General features: G+C 45.1%; 1 protein-coding gene across 7 annotated transcripts in view; it reads right to left on the bottom strand.

The window, feature by feature from the left end:
* Positions 1–27,119, bottom strand: part of LOC147017782 (dnaJ homolog subfamily C member 9-like) — a 70,043-nt gene that overhangs the window by 10,286 nt on the left and 32,638 nt on the right. For 6 of the 7 annotated variants that reach the window (XM_085896760.1, XM_085896762.1, XM_085896761.1 and 3 more), the window contains 2 exons: positions 17,798–18,052; positions 16,328–16,558 (listed from right to left, as the gene is read on the bottom strand). In XM_085896760.1, coding sequence (XP_085752886.1) covers positions 16,328–16,558; positions 17,798–18,052 — 486 coding nt within the window. The remainder of the gene's footprint in view (positions 1–16,327; positions 16,559–17,797; positions 18,053–27,119) is intronic. The other variant, XM_085896767.1, reaches the window with a different exon arrangement.

The following is a 27,119-nucleotide window of genomic DNA, read 5'->3' on the forward strand; positions in this document are numbered from 1 at the left end:
AAGGTGGAATCCTATGGTGCCAGGTACGAGAGGGTGGATGTAGTGTTTGATGTGTACAAGAAGTCAAGTCTGAAGTCCGAGGCAAGGTCGAAAAGGGGGCAAGGAATCAGAAGAAGAGTGACAGGAACCAGTAAGACCCCAAGTAACTGGAGAAGCTTTCTTCGAGATGACAGCAACAGGACTGAGCTGTTTCACTTCCTTGCGGAAAAGATGTGTGAAGCACAGACGACAAGCACAGTCATTGTCACAAAAGGAGAAGATGCCATTAGCAACACAAGGAAGTCACTGGATGCTGTGTCTCCATGTTGTCATGAAGAAGCTGACACTCGAATATTTGTACACGCCAGGGACGCAACGACGGATGATAGCAAGTCCATTATCATTAAGACTAATGACACGGACGTACTAGTCATAGCAATATTTGTACTGCCATCCTTACAGGAACTAGGTCTTGAGAACATGTGGATTGCCTTTGGCCAAGGAGCCAAGGCGTGATGGATTCCAGTCCATGAGGTAGTTTCTGCAATAGGGCCTGAGAAAGCTAGAGGGATCCCATACTTCCATGCATTCACTGGATGTGACGTCGTGTCTGCCTTCCGCGGTAAAGGGAAGAAAGCTGCATGGCAGACTTGGAACGTCTTTGATGATGTTTCTGAAACATTCACCAATCTCAGCCAGCATCCAACATTGATTCGTGATCTTGACCTGCAGAGGCTGGAGAGATTCGTTGTCCTCATGTATGATAGATCATGCGCAGCCACTGGTGTGGATGGACCAAGACTGGATCTCTTTGCCCGCAAGCAGAGGCCGTACAACTCAATTCCACCAACACATGCAGCCCTCAGAGAACATGCAAAGTGTGCGGCCTATCAGGCTGGGATCATCTGGGGGCAGGCAACCATCTGCAGTCCAGACACGAGCAGTCCCGCTGAATGGCAATGGACACAGAAAAGAGAGACGTAGCAGATATGTTGGACAACACTACCCCCTATTGCAGCCAGCTGTCAGGAACTGACCAAGTGTTCCGTAAGAAAGGTTGCAACTGGAGATGCAAGTGCTTTCAGTTAGAGCTCCCCTGCACAGCACTCTGCAGCTACATATGTGGACAGTAGCAGCTGGAGGAACATTCGCATGGTATGCATAACTTTGAACATTTACTAGCCAGGGCTCGGTTGCAGAAAGGCCTTAGCTTCATATGTCAATCATTAAAGTAGTGCAAAATCAGAAAAAGTGTGTGTCAGCTGGCTTTAAAAACAGGAAAATCCACTCCAGCAAGCTTGAAAACATAGGGATCCACACCTAGATCATGCAAATCGGACAACTACAAATACGTCGAAGCAAAAAGTCAACTTCGGGAGGTTAACTTGGCGGCCATCTTGAAAAATGGCCGCCATCTTGGATTTTCAAATGGCCAATCAGGCCGATTTGATTCGAATCCCCTGGAGAACAAATGTGCCAAATTTGATGCTTGTATCATCATTTGCACGAATCCTCTCAAAAATTGCTGTTATCTGCCCCACTATGTGAAGGCTTCTTGCATTCCCAGTATTACATTTTCGAGGTTCTCTGTGTCAAGTTCATAGTTTGTCTCCTGTTTGAATCGTTTCAGTGATGACAAATGAGCCAGAAAACCCATCTCTGTCTCTCGCAAACAATGCCAGTTTTCACTCAAATGATAGCACCTCTTCTAAAAGTGAGCTGTGTTTCCCTTTTAGAAGAAAGGTTCGAATGGTAAACTGAGGCTGTGAAACAGGTTGAAGCAATAATATTGCCGACAAGATGGCGAAAATAACCATGTAATGGAGGGCAGGCTGTGTGCGGAGCACAACGTGCAAGTTATGCTCGCAGAATTAGTCGGTAATCGGATGTATTTTCCTGTTCATCACTGCCAACGTTCTCAAGTATTATTTTATCCTTTCACAACACTCACAAATATTTTTGGCTGCTCTTAGAGCACCCTTATTCTGGACATTTCCATCTGTCTGTCTGTCCGCGAAACTTTGGCCAAGCCGAGGGGCTAAACCACTCAACCGATCCCAATGAAATTTGGTAGGTAGGACCAATATTTCTGGGAATTGTGTGCTTTCGAATATGGGACCCCGGGCCCTAGTAACGGCAGAGCAACGGCCCTTTAAAGTGGTCCAAAAATCGAAAAAAAATATCAAAAAAAAATTGAAAAATCGAAGCTTAGAGTTCTGTGCGCAATCTATCTAGCTCCCTTCATGCCAATTTGCAGCCCTAACAAAAAATATTTGGAGGAGGAGATAGGTTTTGGGCGAGTACATGTCGAACATTTCAGAAACGGTTAATTGCGAATATCTCTAAGAGAAAGTCTGATTTTTTATGAAACTTGGGTGAAATGTGTACAATGTGGCTAGCATGTACACAAAAATGAATGGTTGCTATGCACACCTCCGTTGCTTAGCAACAGCTAAAATACTTTATCGTACACTTATTGTGGACTGTACAAAAAAAATCAATACCTCCGAAACTGGACCTCCTAGGGACCTGTTTTTTGTGCCCAAGGAGAATGTCTTACAGCATCATATAAAAAAATAAAATCTTTAGCGAATAGATTAATGGAATTACCAGGGCTGCCATTTGTTAGAGTCTCTGGAAACATGCCTGAAATTTCACAAGGTGGGTTTCTGGGCGCAAACTAAGAGGGCTGTAATAATCACATTTATTGTGCTAAATTGATTGATAGCATGCACATGAATATTGGCAAGTCGCGTCGGCCAGTTTTCCATCTAGAGCGAGCAGCCATGTCGCCTACCGGCTTGTCTGAAAATTAATTTATAATGAGAAAAAGGGGGATTTATCGATCAGGCTTGGGAGCCACACTTAAGTCCTTAAAGAGCCGCAGGTTTCCGATCCCCGGCCTAGGTGTTAGTCCATGGCTCCGTGCAATTGGAATATCAAGTATATAACCACAATGTATTAGATATGCATAGAAGCCGTATGCATGTTGTTGCTTCATATATGTCTGTGGTTCCCAACCTTTTTTTGGTGGCGACCCCATTCCAGATCTCAGCATCAGAGCGCGACCCCTCAAAGAACAAAGTCACATGTGTTCACTATCAAACATCATTATCGTTCGCGTTTATTGCCCACTTATATTTTTGACAACAAATTATTGATACAATCATGATCAATGCGGTGGCTGGGCCTGTTTGTCAGCCACGAGTTTTGCAATGCGGGGCTCAACGCCACTCAACGCGACGATCATGTCTTTCTCGATTTCAAGACGATTGCGGAACTTCGTTTTCATCACAACCATTGTAGAAAATGACTGTTCACATAAGTATGGTGAAGGATACGGCATTAGGAGCCGTATTGCCTTCTCGGATAGACGTGGATAGGATTCAAGCATTTTGCACCAGTAACTGGACAAAGGCACGGACTTGTACAATGATTTTGCTCCAGAATCCTGCTTCAGTCTCACAAGCTCCTCTTGGGCGATATCATCGTCGGCGATGGTGTCTAATGGTGCACTGAATGGGTCTCGGGTCACGGTGAATGACTGGATGTCGAGCTCGGGAAAGTAGTGTTCGAACTGATCAATCAGTGACTGAAGGTGTTCGTTGATTTCGCCAGAAACATGCTCGACTTGGATGTCTTCGGATTCTTCAACTTCCAGATGGGCAGAGAGGTGCGGACATAATACGAAACGGTTGTGACTCACTTTATCTTTCAACAATGCAAATGTGGCAAGAAACCCTTTTATTTTGTCATGGAAGAACATCAGATTCGTGTCTCTGCCTTGAAGCGTACGATTGAGCACATTGATACGTTCAAAAATGTCACTCAAATAGCACAATTTAGCAAGCCAGTTACTGGACTCCAGCATTTCCACCCATTCATTCTTGTTTTGTGTACGTAAAATCTCTTAACTCTTCGCGCAACTCGTAAACACGCAGAACAACGTTTCCTCGTGAAAGCCGTCGTACTTGAGTGTAGAACAGTAAGTTCATGTGATCGGCATCCATTTCATGACAGAATAATCTGAATAACCTCATGTTTAATGCGCTAGATTTGATGTGATTCACGATTTTGATCACCTGCGACAATACGTTCATGAGACTTTTGGGCATTGTGCGAGCAGCCAACACCTCCCGGTGGATCATGCAATGTATCATAAATGCATGAGGAGCCACTCGCTGTAATTTAGCTTTAAAGCCAGAATGCCTGCCAAGCATTGCAGGAGCTCCATCTGTTGTCGATCCAATCAATTTATTGAAGTCCAGACCATCTTGATTGTAAAAGGTTTCGATTTTTGTAAAAATGTCAACTCCTTTAGTTGTTGTTTCCAATGACTTGCACATTAAAGGTTCGTCCACAAAATCACCATCTTTGATGAATCTGACTCAAACCATCAATTGTGCGCATGATGCAAAGTCCGTGGATTCATCCAGCTGTATGGCATGCCAAAGTGACTGCTTGATATCCGTAACATTCTGTGCGGTAATGTCCTCACTCATGTCACAAATTCTACGATGAACAGTGTTATTCGAGAGAGGTATGATCGCGAGTTTACTAACCATGTCTTCTCCGATTATGAGAGAAACCATTTTCTTGGCACATGGCATTATCAGTTCCTCGCTGATAGTGTGTGGCTTTTTAGCTTTTGCAATGAGCAACGAAACACGATAGGACGCTTCCACAGCACATGCATTGGTCTGATGACATTTACCTTCTTTATCCAAGCGGGAATTCCTAAGGGCGGTTAACCTCCGTTCGTAAAATGAGCGATCTCTATCTTTGTGTGCTGCATGTTTTGATGACAGATGCTGTTGTAACTTGTTATGTTTCATGGATTCACTCGAAAGTACTTCATAACAAATGACGCACTGAGGTTTCTGGACTCCACGCTCTGTCACATAATATAAACCTAGCTCAATGAATTTGTCATTGTAAGGTCATTCGTGCGACGCGCTGGCCATATTCCTTCACAAAAAGTAACAACTTTCAACTTTGGGTATAGTGTAGAAACGAAATGTTCAATAAGGCTCTTCTTCAATAAGAAACGACGTAAAATGAATAATAGAGGAACTGAGTGGTATCCAGTAATAATCCAGAAAATTCAAACACACTTCGCACGCAGGTATTCCAATGGTCGGCAGAAATAGAGATGATGTAGTATTGTAGTTGTAGCAGTTGTAGCGTTGTAAAGATGATGTGAAGAACTTGACATTCGGCCAACTATTTATATTGTAACGAATTTGGGAATTCGATTGCACACAACATTCAGGTTCCTTTAGTCAGATATGTCGATAAGTGCTTGTTCCCAAGATAGCTCAACTTCCATTGTTTAATGGGCAGAAATCGATTAAGTGTGCTGCGATTCAATTTAATAGTTAGGCCTTGGTCACATTTGCCACGGCGGCCGTGGGCTCTCCAAAATCTGTGGCCAATAGCAATTACACGGTGGCCGCAGTATTTCCACGGTCACACAATGTAGCAGTCACATATGTTTTTATTTTTCGGGTAGCCGCACGGCGTATTTAGAAATTGTGGAGACCGAAGACGTGGGGGTGCCGTACGGTCTATGATTTGATGTCGCACGGTGGCCTTAGGGCGTCGCTTCGGCGGCCATAGAATTTTCAAGGCAGACGCAAGGTGCCCGCAAGGTGACCGCAGGGGGGCCCAAAGGTGAACGTGCGGCCAGACGAATAGTAACGAGTGGGTATATATATACCAGTTCTTTTTTTACTGAAATAAAAATATACCAGTATATATAACTGAATATACTATAACTATAATATACCGTGGTGCCCCCAGAATTCGAACGCCGCATTGTTTGAACAAATTGGAATCCGAACAATTTTTTCGAGAAAATTTTGCCCTAAAAACCTAATACATTTTAAAAAACCGAACACAACGTGGCGTTCATGTTTGTTCACGTGTCTCCCCCACCTGTTCGACCCTCATCTTCGCGCTTTGTTCATTCAGTTCGTCGGTGGAAGTCCTCATGAAAGCATCTCTCGTGTGTCAATAGATACATTAGGCCTCAGTCACATTTGCTCTACGGCGAGGATACGGCGGCCGTACGCCCTCTGAATTGACAGAAACGTGCGGCGGCCGCAGAGAAACTGAGGTGGCCTCAGGGTGGCCCTACGCCGTATGGCTATATTTTACAGGTCGTAAGGTCGCCGTGGAATTATAACGCGGAGTTATAACTTTTTTCATTTCGACGTTCGCAGTAGAAATTCGACAAGCCGAAACAAAAGAACTGGTTAAAAAAAAATAATAATAAAAAAATTAACCCATTCGTTACCGTCCGTCTGGCCGCACCTTCGGCTTGGGTCGCCCTGTGGTCGCCTTGCGGGCACCTTGCATCTGCCTTCAAAATTCTATGGCCGCCGCAGGAACGCCCTAAGGTCACCGTGCGACATCAAATGAAAGACCGTACGGCACACCCATGTTTTCGGTCTCCACAATTTATAAATACGCCGTGCGGCTACCCAAAAAATAACAAGGACAAATGAGTCCAAGAGCAGCGTCCAAAACCTAAAGGTTTTGTTGGCTAAAAAAAAAAAAAAATTTTTATTTTTTTTCTTTAAACAACAACAACAGCTTCCGATATTTCGTCACGTGCCTTCATTAAGCCAATAGTGAAACCCGTCTTAATGTATTTACGTATTTACGATATATCGTATATTTACGAAATATATAATGTATTTACGAAATTACAATACGATAAATGGAATAATCTTTAAATAGTAACGTCAACGTTTCGAAACTTTAAAGCAAATGTCCGAATATATTTAAAAGTTCATGATAGATGCTCTCAAAAGGCACCGTCTATGTGAGGATGTGTACATGTGCTCAGTATTTAAGGCGATCCGGATCTTGTATATACAAGAGCCGAGTCCGAGAGATTAAGGTTTTGTCTTCCCAAGAGGAAGAAGAAGAAGAAGAAGAACAACAACAACAACAACAACAACAACAACAACAACAACAAGGCCGAGCTCTCTATGAGCAGCGTTCGCGACGCGAGACGCTGCTAAAAACATGTGACTGCTATATTGTGTGACCGTGGAAATACTGTGGCCGCTTTATAATTGCTCGTGCCTGTACATTTTGTAGACCCTCCGGCCGCCGAGCCAAATGTGACTTAGGCCTTACCTCGTGTTTTCACCTTCATTTGTGATGTTTGTCTTTTTAATCATCTTGTGTTTTAATTAATAACAAAAAAAGCAATCTGATCACGTGGTGTGACGGAATGACGGGCAAGGATTGAATTTCACAGCAAAACCAGTTGTAATTTGGAATATCCATGATTACATCAGCCCAATGCGTTTGATGAAAGCGATTGTGGTTCTGCGGGCATCGTGTTTGATGAGCTGCCCTGGGGGCAGCGCTCTCGCAGAGTGTGCGAGCGATCAGAACCCAGGCCAGAGCACGAGCCTGTGTGGACCTTTGGATGTGGTGATTGTACCAGTTTACATACAATACACCGCCACTGAAGGTCATTTACTCATCTTATTTTACCTTAAACATGGGTAATTTAAGTTTAAAGTGTCTTGAAAGTGGGTTTTCTTTGGGTCCACGAACGGATTAATTCACTCCATTATTTCTTATTGGGAAAATATTTTTGGAATCCGAACTTTTTGCAATCCGAACAGCCTCCTGGAACGAATTAAATTTGGATTCTGGGGGCACCACGGTATAGGCAAACACCTATATTCCGATCTCTAGCGGTAGCGTACAGTGGACGCACGGTCGACGCAGACTGCCACGGAGGCCGTACGTAGGTGGACGGCGGGCGTAGGGGAACCGTGCGTCGACCCTGCGTTGCCCGCAGGTAGTCACACAGACCGCAAGGCCAACGTACGGCGACCGTGGAAATAGTGCGGCCGCCGTAATTTTTTGGGGGTTGGGAAAATTCATTTTTCATTGAGAAGAGCTTACGGCAGCCGCACGAATAATGCAAGCCCACCGTACGCCCTACGTACGGTCGACGTGGAACACATCTACGTCATAGCTTGGCTTGTCTAATTGCTACGGCGAACGTAGAAATGAAAAAAAGTTATAACTCCATGCTATAATTCCACGGCGACCCTACGGCCTGTAAAATATAGCCAAATGGCGTAGGGCCTCCCTGAGGCCACCTCAGTTTCTCTGCGGCCGCCGCACGTTTCTGTCAATTCAGAGGGCGTACGACCGCCGTAGAGCAAATGTGACCTTGGCCTTAGGGAGCGATCATAACACAATGGAGATGCCCCTCCTCCTCTTCTGCGAAGAGGAAGAAGAGCCCTCCCGTCCCGTGATTCATGACGTCAACAACTCCCTCCCACCCGTGATTAAGCGGGGGATGGATCACGAGGGCATGAGTCATACCGGGAGCGGGGGAGGGGGCGGATAGGAATAAAAAAGGGATACTCTGCTTTGTTCGGGCTGGCTTTTCAGTAGAGCTTTGGCTTCTGCTTGAGGCTTTTAGTCAGCTTTTTGCTTCAGCTTGGCTTTTAGCAGGCATTTGGGTTCTGCTCGGTACGGAGTTCTTGGTTCGTGTTGTGAGAGGCTTTGTTCATCGGAAGAGAGTTGAGCTGGTTGCTCGGCTCGGAGTTCTTGGTTCGTGTTGTCAGGTCAGGTCAGGTATGGGAGCATGTGCCAGAACAGCACGTCGCTGCGTCCACTTTCCGCCGGTACTCCAGGGGCCTCCGTCTGGACATCCCCCAGGCAGATGCCAGGCCCATCCCCATCTCCTTGAGATGATGGTCAACCTGTTGCAACCATGAGGCACGTGGTCGACCCACTGGCCTCCTCCACTCATGAGACTCCCTCGCTGAGAGAATCTGGTGAGCAGGATCAGAGTAAGGAAAACGAGCCACATGTCCATACAGCCGCAACTGACGCTCACGGACTATGCAGGTAACAAATCTCATCCGAGTCTCTCTCAGCAACCGCTCGTTGGACACAAAATCCGACCAGGGATAGCCAAGGATTCTCCGAAGAGACCTGGTACCAAAGGAATTAAGTCTCCGTCTCAGATCTTTGGTCAGAGTCCAAGTCTCGCACCCATAGAGCAAGACTGGAAGTACCAAGGACCTGAAGACTCGGACTTTCGTCCTCCCGCACAGGTACCGGCAGCTCCACACCCCATGATCCAGTAAATCCATGACTCCCCAGGCCCGACCCAGACGTCTATTGACCTCTGACTCGCAGCCAGCAGAGACATGAATATCACTGCCAAGGTAAGTGAATCTCTCCACGACCTCAACATCCTCACCACAAACAGACACAGACAGGACAACAGCATCCAAGATGTCACCGAAAGCCTGGATCTTAGTTTTGACCCAAGAAACCCGTAATCCCAACGGCTCCGACTCCTCAGTCAGCACCTCGAGGGCCCCCAAGAGGATGTCTAAAGTCTCCGCAAAGATGACTGCATCATCTGCAAAGTCAAGGTCCGAGATCTTGACATTCCCAAATGATGCACCGCAACTTGATCTCTCCGACATCCTCCCTAGAATCCAGTCCATACAAGTGCTGAAAAGTGTGGGGGCAAGTACACATCCCTGACGAACTCCAGTAACAACTGAAAATAAGTCAGACATGGTACCACCACACTTCACAGCACTCTCAGTACCAGAGTAGAGTTCAGACATCAGATCGATCAGTTTTGGTGGCACCCCACGAAGACCAAGAATCCTCCAGAGGACATCCCGATTCACTGAATCGAACGCTTTACAGAGATCAACATAGGCTGCAAGCAGCCCCTCCCGAAACTCTCGTCTGCGTTTGGTGAGGACACGAAGTGCAAGGATACGGTCAATCGTTGACCTCTTTGGTGTAAAGCCTGACTGCTCTGGACGCTGGTGCTCAAGCAGATGGTGGCGAACCCTATCGAGAATTATCCGAGCAAAGACCTTGCCCGGCACTGAGAGCAGCATCACCCCTCGGTAGTTGTTGCAGTCTTGGCGATCACCCTTCCCTTTCCAGAGAGGGACAACAAGGCCCCTCTTCCAGTCAGTTGGGATGATGCCTGTGTTCCAGGCAGAGCACAAAACTGCATGCAACGACACGAGTGCAGCATTTCCACCAGCCTTGAGAAGTTCAGCATGGATGCCACAGATCCCTGGAGCTTTGCCCCGTTTCAACTGGTTCTCCGCAGCCCGTGTTTCCACAAGCGTAGGTGGACCACAGTTGATTCGAGGGTCAGCAACAGGGATTGTAACACCCTTGACGTCCAACTCGACAGTTGGGGGATCAGCCTTGTACAACCGCTCAAAGTAACCGGCCCAGCGGGCCTTCACTTCAGACTCCTCTGTCAAGAGCCTACCACTCTCTGCTCGAACTGTAGTGCTCCGAGGGATGGGCTTGGATGAACGTAATGCGCGAATTCCCCTGTAAGCGGGACGAGAATCACCTGTCCACAGGTGATGCTCTACCCCCTCATAGATTCCTCGCACATAGGCCTCCTTGCCCACCCTCAGTGCACGTACAGTTTTACACCTCAGCTCCCTGAACAGCTCAGCTCTGCCATTCAGCCTGGCCCTGCGACTCTGGTCAATGGTATCCAGTGTCCCTTGAGAGACAAAATTCTTCTTTGCCCTGCGGTGAGCTCCAAGGCATCCACCGGCAACATCAAGGACGGTGGTCTTGAAGGCGCTCCACAACTCTTCAGGACCCCCCAAAGCACCCAGACCCCCCAAGTGTCCACTCAGCCTGTTCGCAAACTCCTCAGCTACTCTCTCATCCCTGAGCTTGGCAACATCCAGCCTCGGCTGGGATGGTACCATTCTCCAGGATTTAAGGTGCAGCTTTAGAGTTGCTACAACAAGCCTGTGGTCAGTATTGAGGAACTGAGCACTCCGGTAGACCCTGCAGTTCTGGATCATCCTCCAACGACCGTCAATGAGGACATGGTCAATCTCCTTTGACACACCGCCAGCGTTGGAATACCAAGTCCAGCGATGAGCTTGTGGGCGCTGAAACCATGAACCAGCCACCCTAAGTCCATGACTTCTTGCAAAGTCAAGGAACTTAGTGCCATTCTGGTTCATAGTTCCTGACCCATGGGGACCAACACACACCTCATAACCGTCCCTATCAGTTCCAGTCGATGCATTGAAATCCCCCAAGACTAGAAGTGCATCTCGTCTGGGGCACTGATCAACCACAGACTCGAGTGTGGCGTAGAATGCATCCTTCACGGTGAGATCACTCGCCTCAGTCGGAGCATAAACAGAGACCAGGGAAATGACACCTAAGGAGTGACGAATCCTTAATCTCATAATACGCTCGTTGACCGGTGTTACCTCAATTATCATTGGGGTCAGCTTATTGGACACAGCTACAGCAATTCCTTGGGTATGGTAACCATCAGAGCGACCAGACCATTAGTAGGTGTAACCACCCACCATTATCTCGCCGCAATCCGGTCTCCGAACCTCAGAGAGAGCTGCAATCCCGATGTCCAAATGCATGAGCTCAGATGATAACAGAGACAGGTGATCATCCTCTCTTAGGGATAGGACATTCCAGGCACCCACCCGAAGGGACCGCCTCAGGTTAACCCAAGGAGACCGCCGTCTGGTGGACGACACCTCAGCATCACTCCGACACACTCTCCCGCAATCTGACCCAGGGATGTTACCCCGTGGTTTCCCTCCTATCAAAGATTGGGGGTCCCGAAGGCTTTGCCCCAATCCCGTCATCCGGTGAGCTGCCCTGCGAAGGGAAGCTGCACAGGAGGTACTCCCACGGAGTGGGTTTTCAGATTTTTTTGCGTTTTTGCGTTTTGCGGAATGAAGGGTTTTACGGTGGCCGGAGTGCAAATCCTGCCACCAACCTCCTAATAAGAAGTGACCCAACTGCAGGAGGACGTCCGCAGACACAGTTGGGCACTAGATATGGATGGCCGTTGGCTCACAAGGAGCTCCTCCGCCCTTTGACAGGTTTTGTTTTTAATCCTGCTGGGTGTCCATATCCAAACACCCTCCTCACCAGAAAACCTGGTGGGGGAGACGGTTTAGTCGCCGACAACCCGACCATGGAACAGGTTAGTACAGGTTTACATGGTACCTGTAGCAGGTCACAGATCGAACCTGACCTGACAAAGACCTGACAAAGGTTCTGCTCGGCACGGAGTTCTTGGTTCGTGTTGTGAGAGGCTTTGTTCATCGGAAGAGAGTTGAGCTGGTTGCTCGGCTCGGAGTTCTTGGTTCGTGTTGTGAAAGGCTTTGTTCATCGGAAGAGTTGAGCTGGTTGCTCTGTTGGCTCTTCTTGGTTCGTGGAGCTCTTTGTTCTCCGCTTGGTTCCCGGCTTGGTGTGACTCATCGGCCTCATCTTGGAGGTGGTTCTTCGAGATAGCGACGCATCGACGGGAAGGATCAGCGCCTCTTCTCACCAGCACGTGTTCAGAAGCAAGAGAGGATTCGCTGGAGCTCGGGAAGGATCGCGGCTCACGGCGATTGGATCCAGGGTCCAAACAGCTTGAAGACCACACGAGGTGGAGAGGTTAGAGATAGGTTCTGGGTTTCAGCTCATCTGTCCCTCCGAGCTGGAGTCCATTATTAAAGGCATCAGCCACCATTTCGTGTGTGTGTGTGTGTGTGTGTGTGTGTGTGTGTGTGTGTGTGTGTGTGTGTGTGTGTGTGTGTGTGTGTGTGTGTGTGTGTGTGTGTGTGTGTGTGTGTGCGCGCGCGCGCGCGCGCGTACCTGTGTCCATGGGCCCATCTAAAAAGTAGGAAACTGAAGTGCTTTGTGTGCTGTAAATGATTGTATTGCATTTCGTATAGTCGGTATAGTTCTGCTCTTACGTGCTTCCCCAGTTCCCCATTATTATTAATAAATACCCCAATTGTTAAATGTTTTCAGCTCGTCGCGTCGATTCTTTCATTGACTGAGCATTTCGTGTGTTGGGAGTTAGAAAGCCGTTGGTTTGCTGTAAAAGGGGGACATTTGGACCGATGGTTCTCGGTGATTAAGCCGCTCGGAATCGCGCACAGGACAGGCTCGCTTAAGCGGCTTGTTCCGCTTAAGTTCCATCGAGGGTGGAATTTCCCGGTAGTTGGATCACGCGGGTATTTAGGTAAATGGAAGATCGGCAATCGACCCTACCCCACGTGGTCTGCCCATTGGCGTATTTTGGTTCTTGCACAAGGACCCGTCGGCCTCTGAGTTATCCGGGCGGCGATCTATATTCCGGGGGATCGGTTGGGCCAACTCGACTTGCGGCTCCGTCAGAGCGGTCGGCTCGCGGTCAACGCACCGGCCCGTAACAATATGCCTGCTGGACCCTGTTTGCACCCTTACTTCAAAGCAACTTTTGATCTGACGAGTACTTTTGATCTTACGACTTTCAGTGCTTCATGTCGCTGGGCAAACATGACTCCTTTCATGTCATTGTCAGCTTCACATGGTCAAAGCCATTCATGCGCACGTGCGTGGGTACTGTCCCTCCACTCTCACAAACTTTGAGTCCGTCCATCACAGTCAAAAACCCGAGCATGGTTTCAGGGGTGCGGATGGGTAGGGGGTAAAAGTGCACGGTTTCGCTCCAAGTGGCCAAATTGAACCGAACCGTGAACCAACTACGGGTTCACCATATGGTTTTAACAGAGCAATGCACGGTTACGGGTAGAACTGGGAATGCTCATTTAAAATTGCGAACATACTGTAACGCGCATGCGCTAGCTGGCTGACGAGGAAATATCATCCACTGATCACCCGAATTAGAGCAGGAAAACCCACCTTAGTTTCTATTTCTAGAACAAAATGTTGTAATGAGAAAGTAATTCTTGGCAATGTCAAGAATGTGGCAAGCGCTGTGCATCGATCACAGATTTACATACTTTTCAGAAAAACTAGTCATGTTCCAATATAGAACAACGAACGGCAAAAATGCCATTTGATGTGTTCTCTTATCTACATACCTATTTCAAATTCGCCTTATATTAATCTCGCGACCACCCATGTCGCCTACCGCCTTGTCTGTTTTTTTGTGTGCAGGATATCTGAAAAGTTGTGGACAGATTTGGACAAAACTTGGTGGACAGTTTGGGTGTGTGACAAGGAAGAATTGATTCAATTTTTGTGAAGATCCGAATCCGATAATTTTTTTTTTAAAGTGATTCTTCACCATTGAGAGATGGGGCCAAAAACGATATGTGGATAGCACAATATCTCAAAAGGTTATGAGTGGAGTCACACAAAACTTGGTGGACAGGTTGGGAGTGCCACGAGGAAGAATTGATTCATTTTTGGTGAAGATCTGTATCCAGATCTGGATACGAGAATTATTTATTTTTTATCTGATTCTTCACCATTGATAGGGCCAAAAACGATATATAGCATGATATCACAAAAATTTCTCCTGGATCAGGCATTGAGTGGTGGAGGTATACGCTCCACCGAGTGCCCTTCTAGTTTTTAATATGAAACAGGCAAATCATAGAAACAAATGAAACATGGTGGGTTAGAAAGGTTCTTAATTTTAGTCCCAGTATCGGCTCAAGCGTGCATCAAAGCAAGCTAATGTTTTTATCTCTGGTTTGTTATCCTCGTTGTCTTTATTGGTTTCGAGGCTACAAAAGATATCAGTAAATGAAAATTGCTTTTCCTTTTAGTTTGCCAACGAGACCCACACACGGTGGGTTATAGGGTCTCTTTTTCTTCATTGGACTGGTCGGGGACATGTATTGCAAAGCAATTCACGCTCTTGTTACAGCATGATCTAAGGCTCGTAGTGGAGCGCGCGCGCACGCACACACACACACACACACACACACACACACACACACACACACACACACACACACACACACACACACACACACACAGACACACACACACACACACAGACACACACACACACACACACACACACACATACACAACTTGGGGGAAGTGTCGCCACCTTTCCCGGGGTACTCTGGGTATCAGCAGCATCACAATGGCGCTGCTTTTCTCACCACACTCAGAGGGGGATTTCCTTAGAATGAATTTCCTCCTCCCCATGGATGCCAACATATGGGGATTGCTCATGCTATTATCCTTTTAAATCCTGAATGGCAAGTCAGGAAGCGGCACGTACCATTTTTCTTTTCAAGTCTTTGGTACGACTCGGATGAGGTCTGAACCGCCGACCTCCCAGACTCAGACCGAACACTGATCATTATACCACCAAGTCTGGACTTGTTCAGGAATTCAGAACAGATGGAAGAATAGGACAGAAATCAACTTGAATGTGGAGGGGAGCTTTCCTTGAGATGACTAAGGCACCAATGGGCTCACAGCAGGGGCACCGTGGCTCTCGCTGTGACACGCTCAAGCTGAGCATCGTGTAAGATTCAGCAAGGCAACGACCTCGTCCTCGTCTTGTTGCTCTGGCTCTCTCTTGTGTCCGACTCTGGCTCTTACTTGATTTGTCTCCAGCACTGATCCCTTCCATGACTCACTCACCAACTGTGAGGCTCTGTCTCTCTGTCTCTGCCGTCTTTCTGTGGCTGGCTTCGCCCTGTGCCCCTTGCTGCGAGACTTTCCCCCCATCCCACGATGGTCGAGCACGCGCGCCCAAGGCGACAAAATCACTCACGTGGACACGCCATGTCACTACAATGGTGTCCCAAGTCTCTCATGTGGAAACACCATGTCGACAGAACGTGTGGGGCCCACAAACGTGCAACAGCCATTTTGACGTTGTCACGTGGGGAGGTGAGAATATACAATGGGGAAAAAATGAAGAATGTTAATTGCAGAGAGAAAAAGATAGATACAGAGACCAGGCTGAGGGTGACAAGGAGCTTCCAATACACCTGATCCTGGTCGTTTAACTGGGGTTATAAAACACTTATGTGAACATTCATTAAGAGATAACTATTTAATAATTAACCCTTCATTAACCCCAACACATTTTTTGTAACAATATTATTGCTATTATCCATTACACTTATGTTGGTATCTCACCGATTGCCTAGGTGAAAATTCTGCACCATCATATGCCTAGTACTTGTGATTTTCTCACCCAATGCTTGACAAAAAGTGAGCCCCACCAGACATGTAATGAAAATATCATGTACTTGTTAAACTCCATCCAGGAACCTTGTTTGGTTTTGAGAAGTAAAAAAATTAAATCGCATTTACTCTGGATGAGTAGAAATTGTCTATAGAAGAACAAATTATCTGGCCAAGATGTTTTATTGGGCACACTGGTCCCAAGATAAGTGTTTTTTAAATAATACTTTAATCTCAGAACAGGATGACATCCTGCACAGATGGAAAAAATAGAAAGAGAAAAGGCAAAAATTTGTGCCAGAAGGCAGAATCAACAATAAATGCAAAGCAACAATCAATAACAAACCACAACAAAGCGACTAACCAAGCTTGGCCCCTGGTCCTCTTCCTGCTGAGTGTGTGTGCCATCTTCAACCGATTCATAACCATGCTTGCAATCCGATGCCCATTTTTCCACCGTGTTATAATTTGGACACCTTTCACCGTACACAGCAAACATTCGTTCATAGATTGTTGGGGTGTCAACACCTTCATTGACTAAGAACTTTATGACAGACTGGTGCTCAAAATTCTCAAAATCCTTGGTGTTGTGGACCTGGAACAGAAACATAATCGCAGTTAAAGGCAGCAATATGCAAATATTGAATATTTCAACAAACATGCTGAAGGAAAATATCAAAGAGAATGTAAAATTTGGTGTCCTCAGAGCTTCAGAAAGTCAGGTGATGGGGAGAAAATCTCCAAGAAATTTGATAGCGTGAATGGAAAGCAGGGAAAGAAAGAAAAAAGGGGGAAAGAGGAAAGGCAGCATGGCTGCACAAATTGCACAAATATCGTTTTGTTTGCACATTGTTTACACAGTCAGCAAGCTGTGAAACACATTTGTCATTCTCGCAAGAAATAAATGTTAAGAAAAAAATAATAAAAATCAAACAAGGGTCAGATGTTGAAAACAAAAGTTTTAAGGGTCAGACGTTGAAAACACAAGGAAAATATCTCATCTCAAGTTTTAATGTTGACAATAAATTTATAATAAAATTATTATAATTAAAAATATGAAGAATCGAATGTAGGTTTACATCTGTGCTCCATCATCATTTGTTGCTTATCTGATAATCATGACAACTGAAAGCCGTTTCTTTCAGCAAGCTGTTGTTACCCAATTGGACATGGAATGTTGCGTGGAACTGTTTGATTTGGCGAAGCATATTGCTGCGATGCAAGACCAAAGTCATTTTGTGTGCGCCAGCCTTCGGCAGCCATGTCGGTAAAACAGAGGGAGAGCATTTCTTTGAAAACGTTTCTGAAATAGCTAATTCAGGAACATTCTTCCATCAAATAAGATGATTACAGACTTACAAAACTGAGTTGCAACACCTGTTGTCTTAAAGTTGACCAAAGTAACTAGAGAGGCCATAAAACATCGCTGTGGTGCCACAATCACTGGTGAAAAACGATACATTTGTAGAGTAACATACAAATACACATATAAATAAATAGAAAATTAAAAAAAATATATATCTATATATAGTCAATTTTGAGAGATGTCAAACTTGGGTCACTTGACCAATTTGTAGCGAATCGTATGGAGCCTACAACAATAACAACGATGTCAATAAGGAAACAATTTTGTTTTGGGTTTAAAATTGTTAAAGGATAAGAAATTGATGCAAAGACAGAAATTACAGATCAGGTGTTTTTTTTGGCCCTCCCTATGTAGGCAGAGGGTGCATTTTGAGTATAAGTTTCAGATTGCAAAAGTGCTTGCTCCCAGGAGGTAAAAACCTTTCTGAAGCTCTGGTTGTTTTACACAACTTTTGATCATCCTAACTACCTTTCCCTTCTGTGATTCCCGCTTTTGCTTGCTCTGACTGCTAAATGCAGGGTAATCAGGCAGATCTCCAGCTCTCACAGAAATTTCAAGGTACTTCCGGAAACGTGGCTCATCCTCAATACGGGCACACAGCATGACTTCCAGGATCCGATCCATATCACCCTCAAAATCAAGGTAGGCCTGTTGCAGGTCATCACGCTCCTCCTCTGAATCTCGGTATGCTTCTTCCAAAGATTGGATGTCAATCACATTCACCTGGTAGGACATTGAAGGATAAAATATTTACTGCTGTTTCCTTCCTATGAATTGCTGATGAAGCTCACTGTGTCTGATTTTTATATTTTTTTGAAAACAATCAAATTTATTGAAAAGTAAGATGGCAGAGGTTGGGGATAATGTACTGAAAAGCCAGGCAACTTTGGGACAAAGTATGAAGACCACAGGTTGGAATTCCAGGGGTTATTAAGGAGAGCTGATTGGAGAACTACCAAGAAATATTACTTTCTGGTTTCCCTTTGTAGCCGAAAATGGCTGTTCACCTGTAACATGATAACACATGGGAATGTTGATAGTGAGGAATGCAACCTGCAGAAAAAAAAACACATTCTGAGATAGCAAGTAGCCGAAGCTGGTATCAAGGAATATCTGAGAAGACAAGACCACTGGTTAACTGCAGGTTAGGTTAGAATTTGGCCAGGGTGCCGGTGATAAGTGGGATATTTATGTGGGCAAAAGACACCGTGGGATATTTAACGTCAACAAACTAATACTGGCACATAGGTCCCAAGAGCGATCTGAAGGACAGAGCACTTTGTGATGTAACACTACAGTCAGGCCAATAACTGAGGCCAGACAAGATAGCTCAAAGGTAAGTGTGCTGCTTCTGGCCCTCTTATCGGCCATTAACAGGAAAAGATGGGATCATAAAATTGAGATGAAAACCTGAAATGTTGAGGGCTGCCACATGACACCTTAGAAAAAAAACAAAACAAAAGAGCAGCATGGGAATAACACAGGAAGACAATTCAACAGGCATGAGTGAGGGGAAACAAAGGAGTGGAGTAGAGCCTATGTTTTGGAAAGATGCGTTAGACCTGGATTATAGTAATAATGTATGTCACCTGAAAGGGCAGGGTAGAGAGGGCAGACAGGGCAAGGGATATAATATTAAATGAGAGATAGGTGAAGACTAAAATACTACTGAACTCTGTGATGAAAGTAGCTTGCCCTGTAACTCAGCCGATTGGTGAATTATGGTGACAACGTTCACATCGTTTGTCCTCACAGCATCCAGGAGCGGGAAACGGTATGCGCAGGTGCTAGCCCACAATTGGGATCAATACTCGATTACACGATGTACATATGCCTTGTAGGTAATGAAAGTTCAGCATGAGTAAATAACTGACCTTTGATGGCATCCTTTTGCCTGTCCAATCCTTGGAGGTGTGTTTCCCTCAAGGCAGTGTCCTGGGACCTATCCTGTTCCTGGTTTCTGTTAATGACCTCTTTGCATCTTTGGAAAGCCACCTATATCACTTTACAGATGACTCCACTCTGTGCCAGAGAGTCTCTCACACCAGTGACAGGCAAGCTGCAGCCACATCTTTGTTCTCTAATCTGAAGAAAATAAGCAGCTTGTCAAACACCTGGAAAATGTCATTCAATACCCCCCAACTCCCACACACTCCTTGGTTGCTTTTAGCTCCGATTGTTTAATATATAAGGCCTTTATCTGCAGTTCTACATGATATGGCTCTCTTCTGTGAGCTGGTAGTGTCAGATCTCACCTTGCACCCCTGGAAACAGTGGAATCCAAGGGTCAATCTCATCTCCCTAAAGGAGACTGAGGTGCAGGGCCTGATCCTCTCTCTCTCTCCACAGACAGATTAGTGGTCAAGCAGTTTTCCATCACCTATTACATTATACTGCCCCACCTACCCTCTCAATAATTAATCTATCATAACTACTACCAGGTAACACTAACTCAGGTAGCAACCCATACAATGTTACCTTCCCCAAAAATAAGACAAATGCTCACCTCCATTCTTTTATCGCCCTCTTATCCTGACTGCAGAATCATCTTCCAGTCATGTTCTTACCTTCAATCCTTCAACATGGGCATCATATTTTGATCTCCCATATTTCTATTCCTGATCTATTATATTTTCACCAACTCTCTTCTCTAATCTTCCAGCACCTTTTTAAAATTCACCCTGTGAATTGTTTTAATTCACCATCCTGCATAGACTTATCCACCTTTGTGCCCTTGGCCTGTCCCTACTTGGTATAAACTACCTGTGCATTTTTCCTTGCCCAATATGGGACTTTCAAAATGATGTAATCCACCCCAGAATGCTTGGCATGCATGTGCATAACACCTTTGCAGCCATGTTGTTCAGGCATGTTTCAGTATAACGTGTGTTCGAGATAAGGTTTGTTCCATAAAATGGCTGACAAAGCTTCTGAAAGAAGCTGAAAAACTTGGGAAAGTACCTGAGAGAAAGGGTGATGCCTCTGCACAACAATAGGGTTGGGGAACTATCATTTCACCCAATGGACAGATATCTTGCAGGATGACGTGGCCCGGTGCTAGACCCGAACTGTGGATGGGCGTGATACCCGAACGGCCAAACCCCTGATTCATCACTACCAGTGAATGGACTTTGAACTCTGCGGGAGTGCCTCTTGTGATCATGGCAGGCTTGGTGATATATTTAATGGATGTCTGCAATTGTAAAGATGATGCTGTGCAGCATTACCGACTTAGGTAGCAATGATTCCTGACTTCTACAAAGGACGTCTTCACGACATGAAAAAATACCCAAATGTTGTCCCAGCTGTAATACACATACACATGGGAGCGAGATGTACCAGGCAGACTTCCCTGAGGGAGACACCATATCTGGTTTGGGTGTTTCTGAACAGCAATGGGAAAATCATATCTGAGGTTTGTGCATGCACAGTGTAAGTTTAAAATAAACTTTTAAAATGTTGATATTTACTGGTAGTTATGTTTGAGGGGAGGGGGAAGGGGAGTGGGAACTGTGTGGGCTGTTATGAATATATCTTTTGTTTGATTCCAGGGCCACAAAAGAAACAAGAAAAAGAGCACTCAAACATTGCAGACCTTCGCCAGGACTTGTTTTGTGTGGTGTGTTGTGTGGTGTATTTAGTGTGGAATTTGTGTACTGGTGTCCTCTATAATTAATGACATAATTAGAACTGCCACTTTATAAATGCTGGCAGTGATGACTGGGTCAGCCATTTCAGAGAAGATGATTTTTGAAGGTTTTCAAAATATTTTTTATAAACAATAGTTGCTGAATAATGTGACCAATGACGTCATCACAAAAAAATTGTGGACCATTTTATCCCTAGATGACCCTCAAAAATTTTCATACTGATCGGATGTAGCATTCTACATATGCAATTGACATCATTAAAAAAAAAATCACATTCCCCATGAGGAGTACTCGCTATGTGCCAAGTTTCAATTTTCTCCTTGATGCAGTTTCAGATAGAGGTCCAAAGTTTTTTTCCGTTTTTCCAATGCGGCTGCCACACCACGTGACCTATGACGTCATAATTAGCATTAAAACATTCTACATGAGTAGTCGCACAAATGGTGAAAAATTAGTCTCAATCCGCCAAGTGGTTGCAGAGAAAAACATGAAAGTTCTGTGCAGACAAACAAACAAATGAAAAAAAAAAATCACTCAGTGACAACTTGGCAAAACGGAACGGCACTCCGTAGAGAACATACCTCCACCAGGCTGAATAGTTTACATTTTGTATGCCACTGATAGATCGGATCTGATTCGAGACTTTAACCAGAATTGAATCGGCTTGTTCTTGTCACCTCAACAACTCTTCCACCTCATTTTGTCACAAGTTATCCACAACCTTTTTGAAATATCATGCTATATATCGTTTTTGGCCCCATCTCTCAATGGTGAAGAATCACCTGAAAAATTCTCGAATCCGGATATGGATTAAGATCTTCACCAAAATCGAATCAATTAGTCCTTGGAACACACCCAACCTGTCCACCAAGTTTCATCTGAATCCACGCTCAACTTTTTGAGATATCATGCAATATCGTTCTTACCCCATTTCTCAATGGTGAAGAATCAGATAAAAATTAAATAATTCTCGTATCCAGATCTGGATACAGATGTTCACCAAAAATGAATCAATTCTTCTTCGTGGCACTCCCAACCTGTCCACCAAGTTTTGTGTGACTCCACTCATAACCTTTTGAGATATTGTGCTATCCACATATCGTTTTTGGCCCTGTCTCTCAATAGTGAAGGATCAATCAAAAAATTCTCAGATCCAGATCTGGATTCGGATCTTCACCAAAATTTAGTGTTGGCGTACTTGGGGGTCACATACACACAGAAAAATTTAAAACAATTGCTTGAAAGCTGGCCAAACATCATGTAACAAACAGACAAACAAACGGACCCAAATGCAATACCCTCTCCTTCGGTGAGGGTAATTGTACGAGATTTTTGCATCTATTGTTGAAAGAAGTGTGTGAGTGAGTGAGTGAGTGAGAGAGAGTGAGTGAGAGAGAGATCAATATGTGTATATATATATATATATATATATATATATATATATATATATATATATATATATATATATATATATATATATATATCGAGAGATAGAGATATGTGTTTCAAAAGATGGAACAGAATCCAACCAGGTCTCAAAGTATCCACCTCCGTTTCAGTAAGGGATCACGATTCATGGACCCAGCTGTGTTGTGTTGTTCTCAAAGTTTTGTTCCGAGGGCTCTTTTCAGGATCGTCAACAAGCCAGGGACAGCTTCTAACTGTTGTTCGTTTGTAGTAATATTGCCAGGGATTGTGTTTAAGATCTCCGTGAGCTTCTTTTCCAAATCATACCATTGGTACAATTTCAGTGATCTTCAACTTCCAAGATCTTTTCACTGTTTAGGCCAAAATCATGACAGAAACCTCAATTAGCAATGCTGTCCTTCCTTTTATGTACCCAAGTGCTAGATCTGATCACAATGCTTTATTTTCTATGTTCACGCTTGTTGGTACAATTAGGTCATACATGAGCGTTATTTCCTTGCTTTCAGTGATTACTTTTGGTTCATGTTTCTACGAGTTTTCTGGAAGTTGGATATTGAATTTTTTGCAGATGTGCCAGTGGATTACTCTACAAACTCCATTGTGGCTTTGTGTGTACAGCTGTTCTGACCTGATATTTTTTCCATCCCAATAGGAGGTGACTTGAACTATCTATTTCTACCTTGTAGAATCTACATCTGTCTGATTAACTCAGTCCCACCATCGTCTTAAAGCCATTGCTCCCGTGTTCTTGGTCTTGGGCATTTATTATAATTTGTTCTCCATCCCAGTTGAGCTGACCTCTTGTTTGCCATTCCCAGTTGGCAGTGTATAATCTGAAGCAAGTTGCTGAAAATGCACACACAGCAGATGTACGCATGGCCTAGTTAGCATTCCTACATAATTTTGAAAGTCCCGTATTCCCTATCTCTCATTGGCCTGTGGTCCTCTGCTCTATTGTTGGCGTTTCAGCCTCTTGCACCCATAATTTGGCTACTCCATCAGCCTTGATCTCTGCATAAAAAGCATTTGGCACAGCAGAGACTACACAGTACACATTTCGTTTTGAAAACAATCTTCACAATTGTCCAAGAGAAAATGTGCCTGATGGTAAAGTCTCGGAGTCCAAGACATTGAACTTCCAGGGAATGATCAAAATAGATAAGTGGATTGTCTCGTCAATCTTTATGAAAAGAGGTGATGATGATGTGAGACTTGCCGAGACTTAACATCATTTTCCATGCATCAGACCAGCTTATGAATCTTAAGATCTACTTCAGGGGATGTGGATGATGGCAATCTGCAATTGGGATGAGGAACTTTTTGATGCAGTATTGAATTCTCAGAAAAATGACGAATAATTTTCCAAGGGAATGAAGAGGTGGCTGATAGTAGCATTATTCCTCGGGAGCATGGCTGTGCCGCTGATGCGGTACCCACTGTAGGTTAGCATGGAGGAATTTTCGGAATTTGGCCAGGATTCCAAGAATCACATATCTTCATGCATCTTCCAGGTTGAAGGACTTTCCATGTGGATTGGGAAATCTACAGCTGCTCTTTATCACCTCAAGAAAGCTGAGATTTCCGAACAAAATTCATCCAGTTCTGTGTGCGTCATTTGTCAATTTCTTGTTGCTTCGTACCATTGCAATTTTATCATGGTAATCAGTTTGTTGTTTTGTGCTATTCATTTGGTATTGTCAAGGCCCAAATGACCTTTTTCAGGCCTGACTACTAGAAAGTTTGCCTCAGGAAATCAGTCTTGGGTGCATTCCTGGGTACTCCGCTTCTATTTCCTCAACTTTATCCTTATTTACTCTCCTCGTTTCAATATATATGTATAGATGCCAAAAAAACAACTGCTGTCACCTCATCACGATTCTCATTTCTATTGAATTTCCTTCTGGTACTGGTTCTACATCCCCCCACCCCCCACCTCCTACTCTTCTCTCCAAACGGAAAGAATGCATTTCAACCCTGGTTTCTCCTTCACAAATGCTGCACATGTTCTGTTTCTTCACCACATGTCTCTTCTTCTTTTCCAAAAGGATTATTTTTCTGAGGTTTTTGCCTGCTCTGCAGCTCATCCAAAAACGTCCCTGCCCAACCCCTCTCCCACTTCCCCCCCCCCCCCAGGTCACACGGCACAGCATTTTTCCATGCATTTTACAAGCGTTCTCATCTCCCATCTCATTAACTTTATCTCGGTCTGTCAAAAATGGGAATATGGAATCAGGAAAGGCAACCACCCCATCCCACCCTCTCAAAGCTTCATGTCCCTCTTTTCTGCCTCTCTTCTCACCCCACACTCTCAATGCTTCCCCCTCACCACACCCCCTATATGCTTCCCATCTTAACTCACCCTCTGAAACATTCCCACACACCCCACAGAGTCAAACCTTCAGCCACCCTCCACATACACAAACCTTCCCCAGGACACCACGTACTCAAACCCTCCCCATCTCCCCACCCCCTCTCATCCTGCACCATCCCAATGCCTCCTCCCCCTATCTAGATGTGTGGACCTCAAGCATCCAAGGTCTTCGCTCTCTCCTGACAGATCTCTCAATCCAGGCTGCTGCCGATAAACCAGATATCATCTGTTTAACAAAATCCTCCCTCCCACAGGACGTCCCTGACTCCTTAGTGTTTCTCCCCGGTTACTGTCTGATCAGATTTGATAGATCTGAACCACGCCCTGGTGGTGGAGTTGCACTTCACATCAAGAACTTAATTTCTCACTGACCCTGTACTGACGTTACACCTCCAAACCCCCAGGAGTACCTCTGGCTGTGACTTCCCCTCTGCTCCCACCTCTTGTTTATCTGTATTTTGTACCGTCCACCAAACAGTGATTACTCCATTTACATCTCGCTCTTGGAAAACATGGACAAACTTCATTCCTCTCATCCCAACTCTCTCGACCTCATATGTGGCAATGTCAATTGTCACCATGCAATTTGGCTGGGTGTTGGTTGTTATCTCTCTAACCAGCCACGGCACTTCAGCAAAGGACTTCTGTGACTCAATGGGACTGAATCAATCTGTGAACTTTCCAACCAGGATTTCTCTCAATGGTAAATCCTCCGTTCTGGATTTTGCGATGATAAACTTCCCTGCAAATGTCTCCTGCTCTTCCTCCAATTGGTTCATCTGATCATGTGTTTGTAAAAGTCAACATCTCTCTAGCTATTCCCAGAGAGCTGCATCAATGCCAGTGAGTCTGGCAGTGCACTCAGGCAGATTGGAAGGGACTGCCAGCAGCCATCTCTTTTGAACTTGTTCGTTCAGCCTGGGACTTCTTCCGCAGAATCCTGCTCTTTCTCATGCACAGATTCATCCCATTTCATGTTCAATCATCCTACACTACCCCCACCCCCCCATGGTACAATGAATCCTGTGGTGAGGAAGTTGCTCTGAAACAACTTGCCTTCTCTTCTTGAAAGGCTAATCCAACCGAAGGCAAACTCAGTGCTTTCCAAAAAGTCCACAGGTGTGTGTCCACTCTCAAGAGAGCCAGAAAACATCGATTCAACCTCAAGAATGAACTTTCAAACTAGTCTCCCTCCTCTAAAACCTGGTCTCGCCTTTTGAGTCCATCTCTCATGTATGCTCCCCTTCTATCCCTTCCCTCGCTTCAACCGGCACCACAGCCGACTGTTCAGAAGAAGGCCAAGTGCCTCAATTCTGCGTTTCCTTCCAAATCTTGTGTCCTGAACGCTTCACTCTCAGAACCAACTGCTCCTGCAATCAGTGTCTTTTGCACCTGAGGAAGTAGAGAAGGATCTTTAAACCCTCGACTCTGACTCTGCTACTGAACTGGCCGACAGAAGCTCACGCGTCCTAAAAACCTGCTCTGCCAATCTTGCACATCCTCTCTCTGCTCTTTTCACCTGGTCATTTGAGATAAGTCATCTTCCAGCCACTTGGAAATTCCCCAACATCACTGCATTATATAAAAAGGTGCAAAAACTGATCCCCTCAATTATCAGCTAACTTCCAATCATCAGCAAGGTCATGGAATCCATCATCGCAATTGATATGAAAACCTTCCTTTTCTCCAACAACCTCATCTCAGGTCACCAATTTGGTTTCTGACCAGGTCACACCACCTTGGACATGCTGCTTCTACTGAGCCACCAATGGATGGAGACCCTCAATGTCAAACATGAGTTCAGTACCGTCTTTCTAGACATACCTCGTGCTTTTGAGTCTGGCATCGTGCCTTGCTTTCCAAACTTTCTGCCTATGGAATCCTAGGCCGATTCCCCACATGCTTTATGTAGTGTCGTGGCAGAGGTGCGAACAGGCAGACACGTGCCGGAGGGAAACACAACTCCGCTTTATTGTCTCGAGCGAGAGGGTAGGCGTAGGATGCCCGTAACTCCGCTTTAATACGCACTCTACAGGCACACGACCTACAAGACACTGCTAATGATACCAAATGCCACTACTGATGCTACTGGTGCTACAAGTCCCTAGCGGGCACGAACAGCTTTCAGCATTGCAGACACGTGACTACTATCACAACTCCTCCATGCCCCCACAACGCTCTACGCATTGTGCTTTGCACGCGTATGCCAATACGCCACACTCCTCCCTCCTAAAAGTATGATTATAAAATGACAATCATAATGACAAGCATAATTGGCAAAGAATACTACGACATAAAAAAGCAAAGAGGAACAAAATGACATCAACCAAGTAAAATTCTC

This window comes from Eptatretus burgeri, chromosome 10 (genome assembly GCF_056783735.1).
Source record: "Eptatretus burgeri isolate ZD-2024b chromosome 10, Ebu_testis_v1, whole genome shotgun sequence".
Lineage (NCBI taxonomy): Eukaryota > Metazoa > Chordata > Myxini > Myxiniformes > Myxinidae > Eptatretus > Eptatretus burgeri.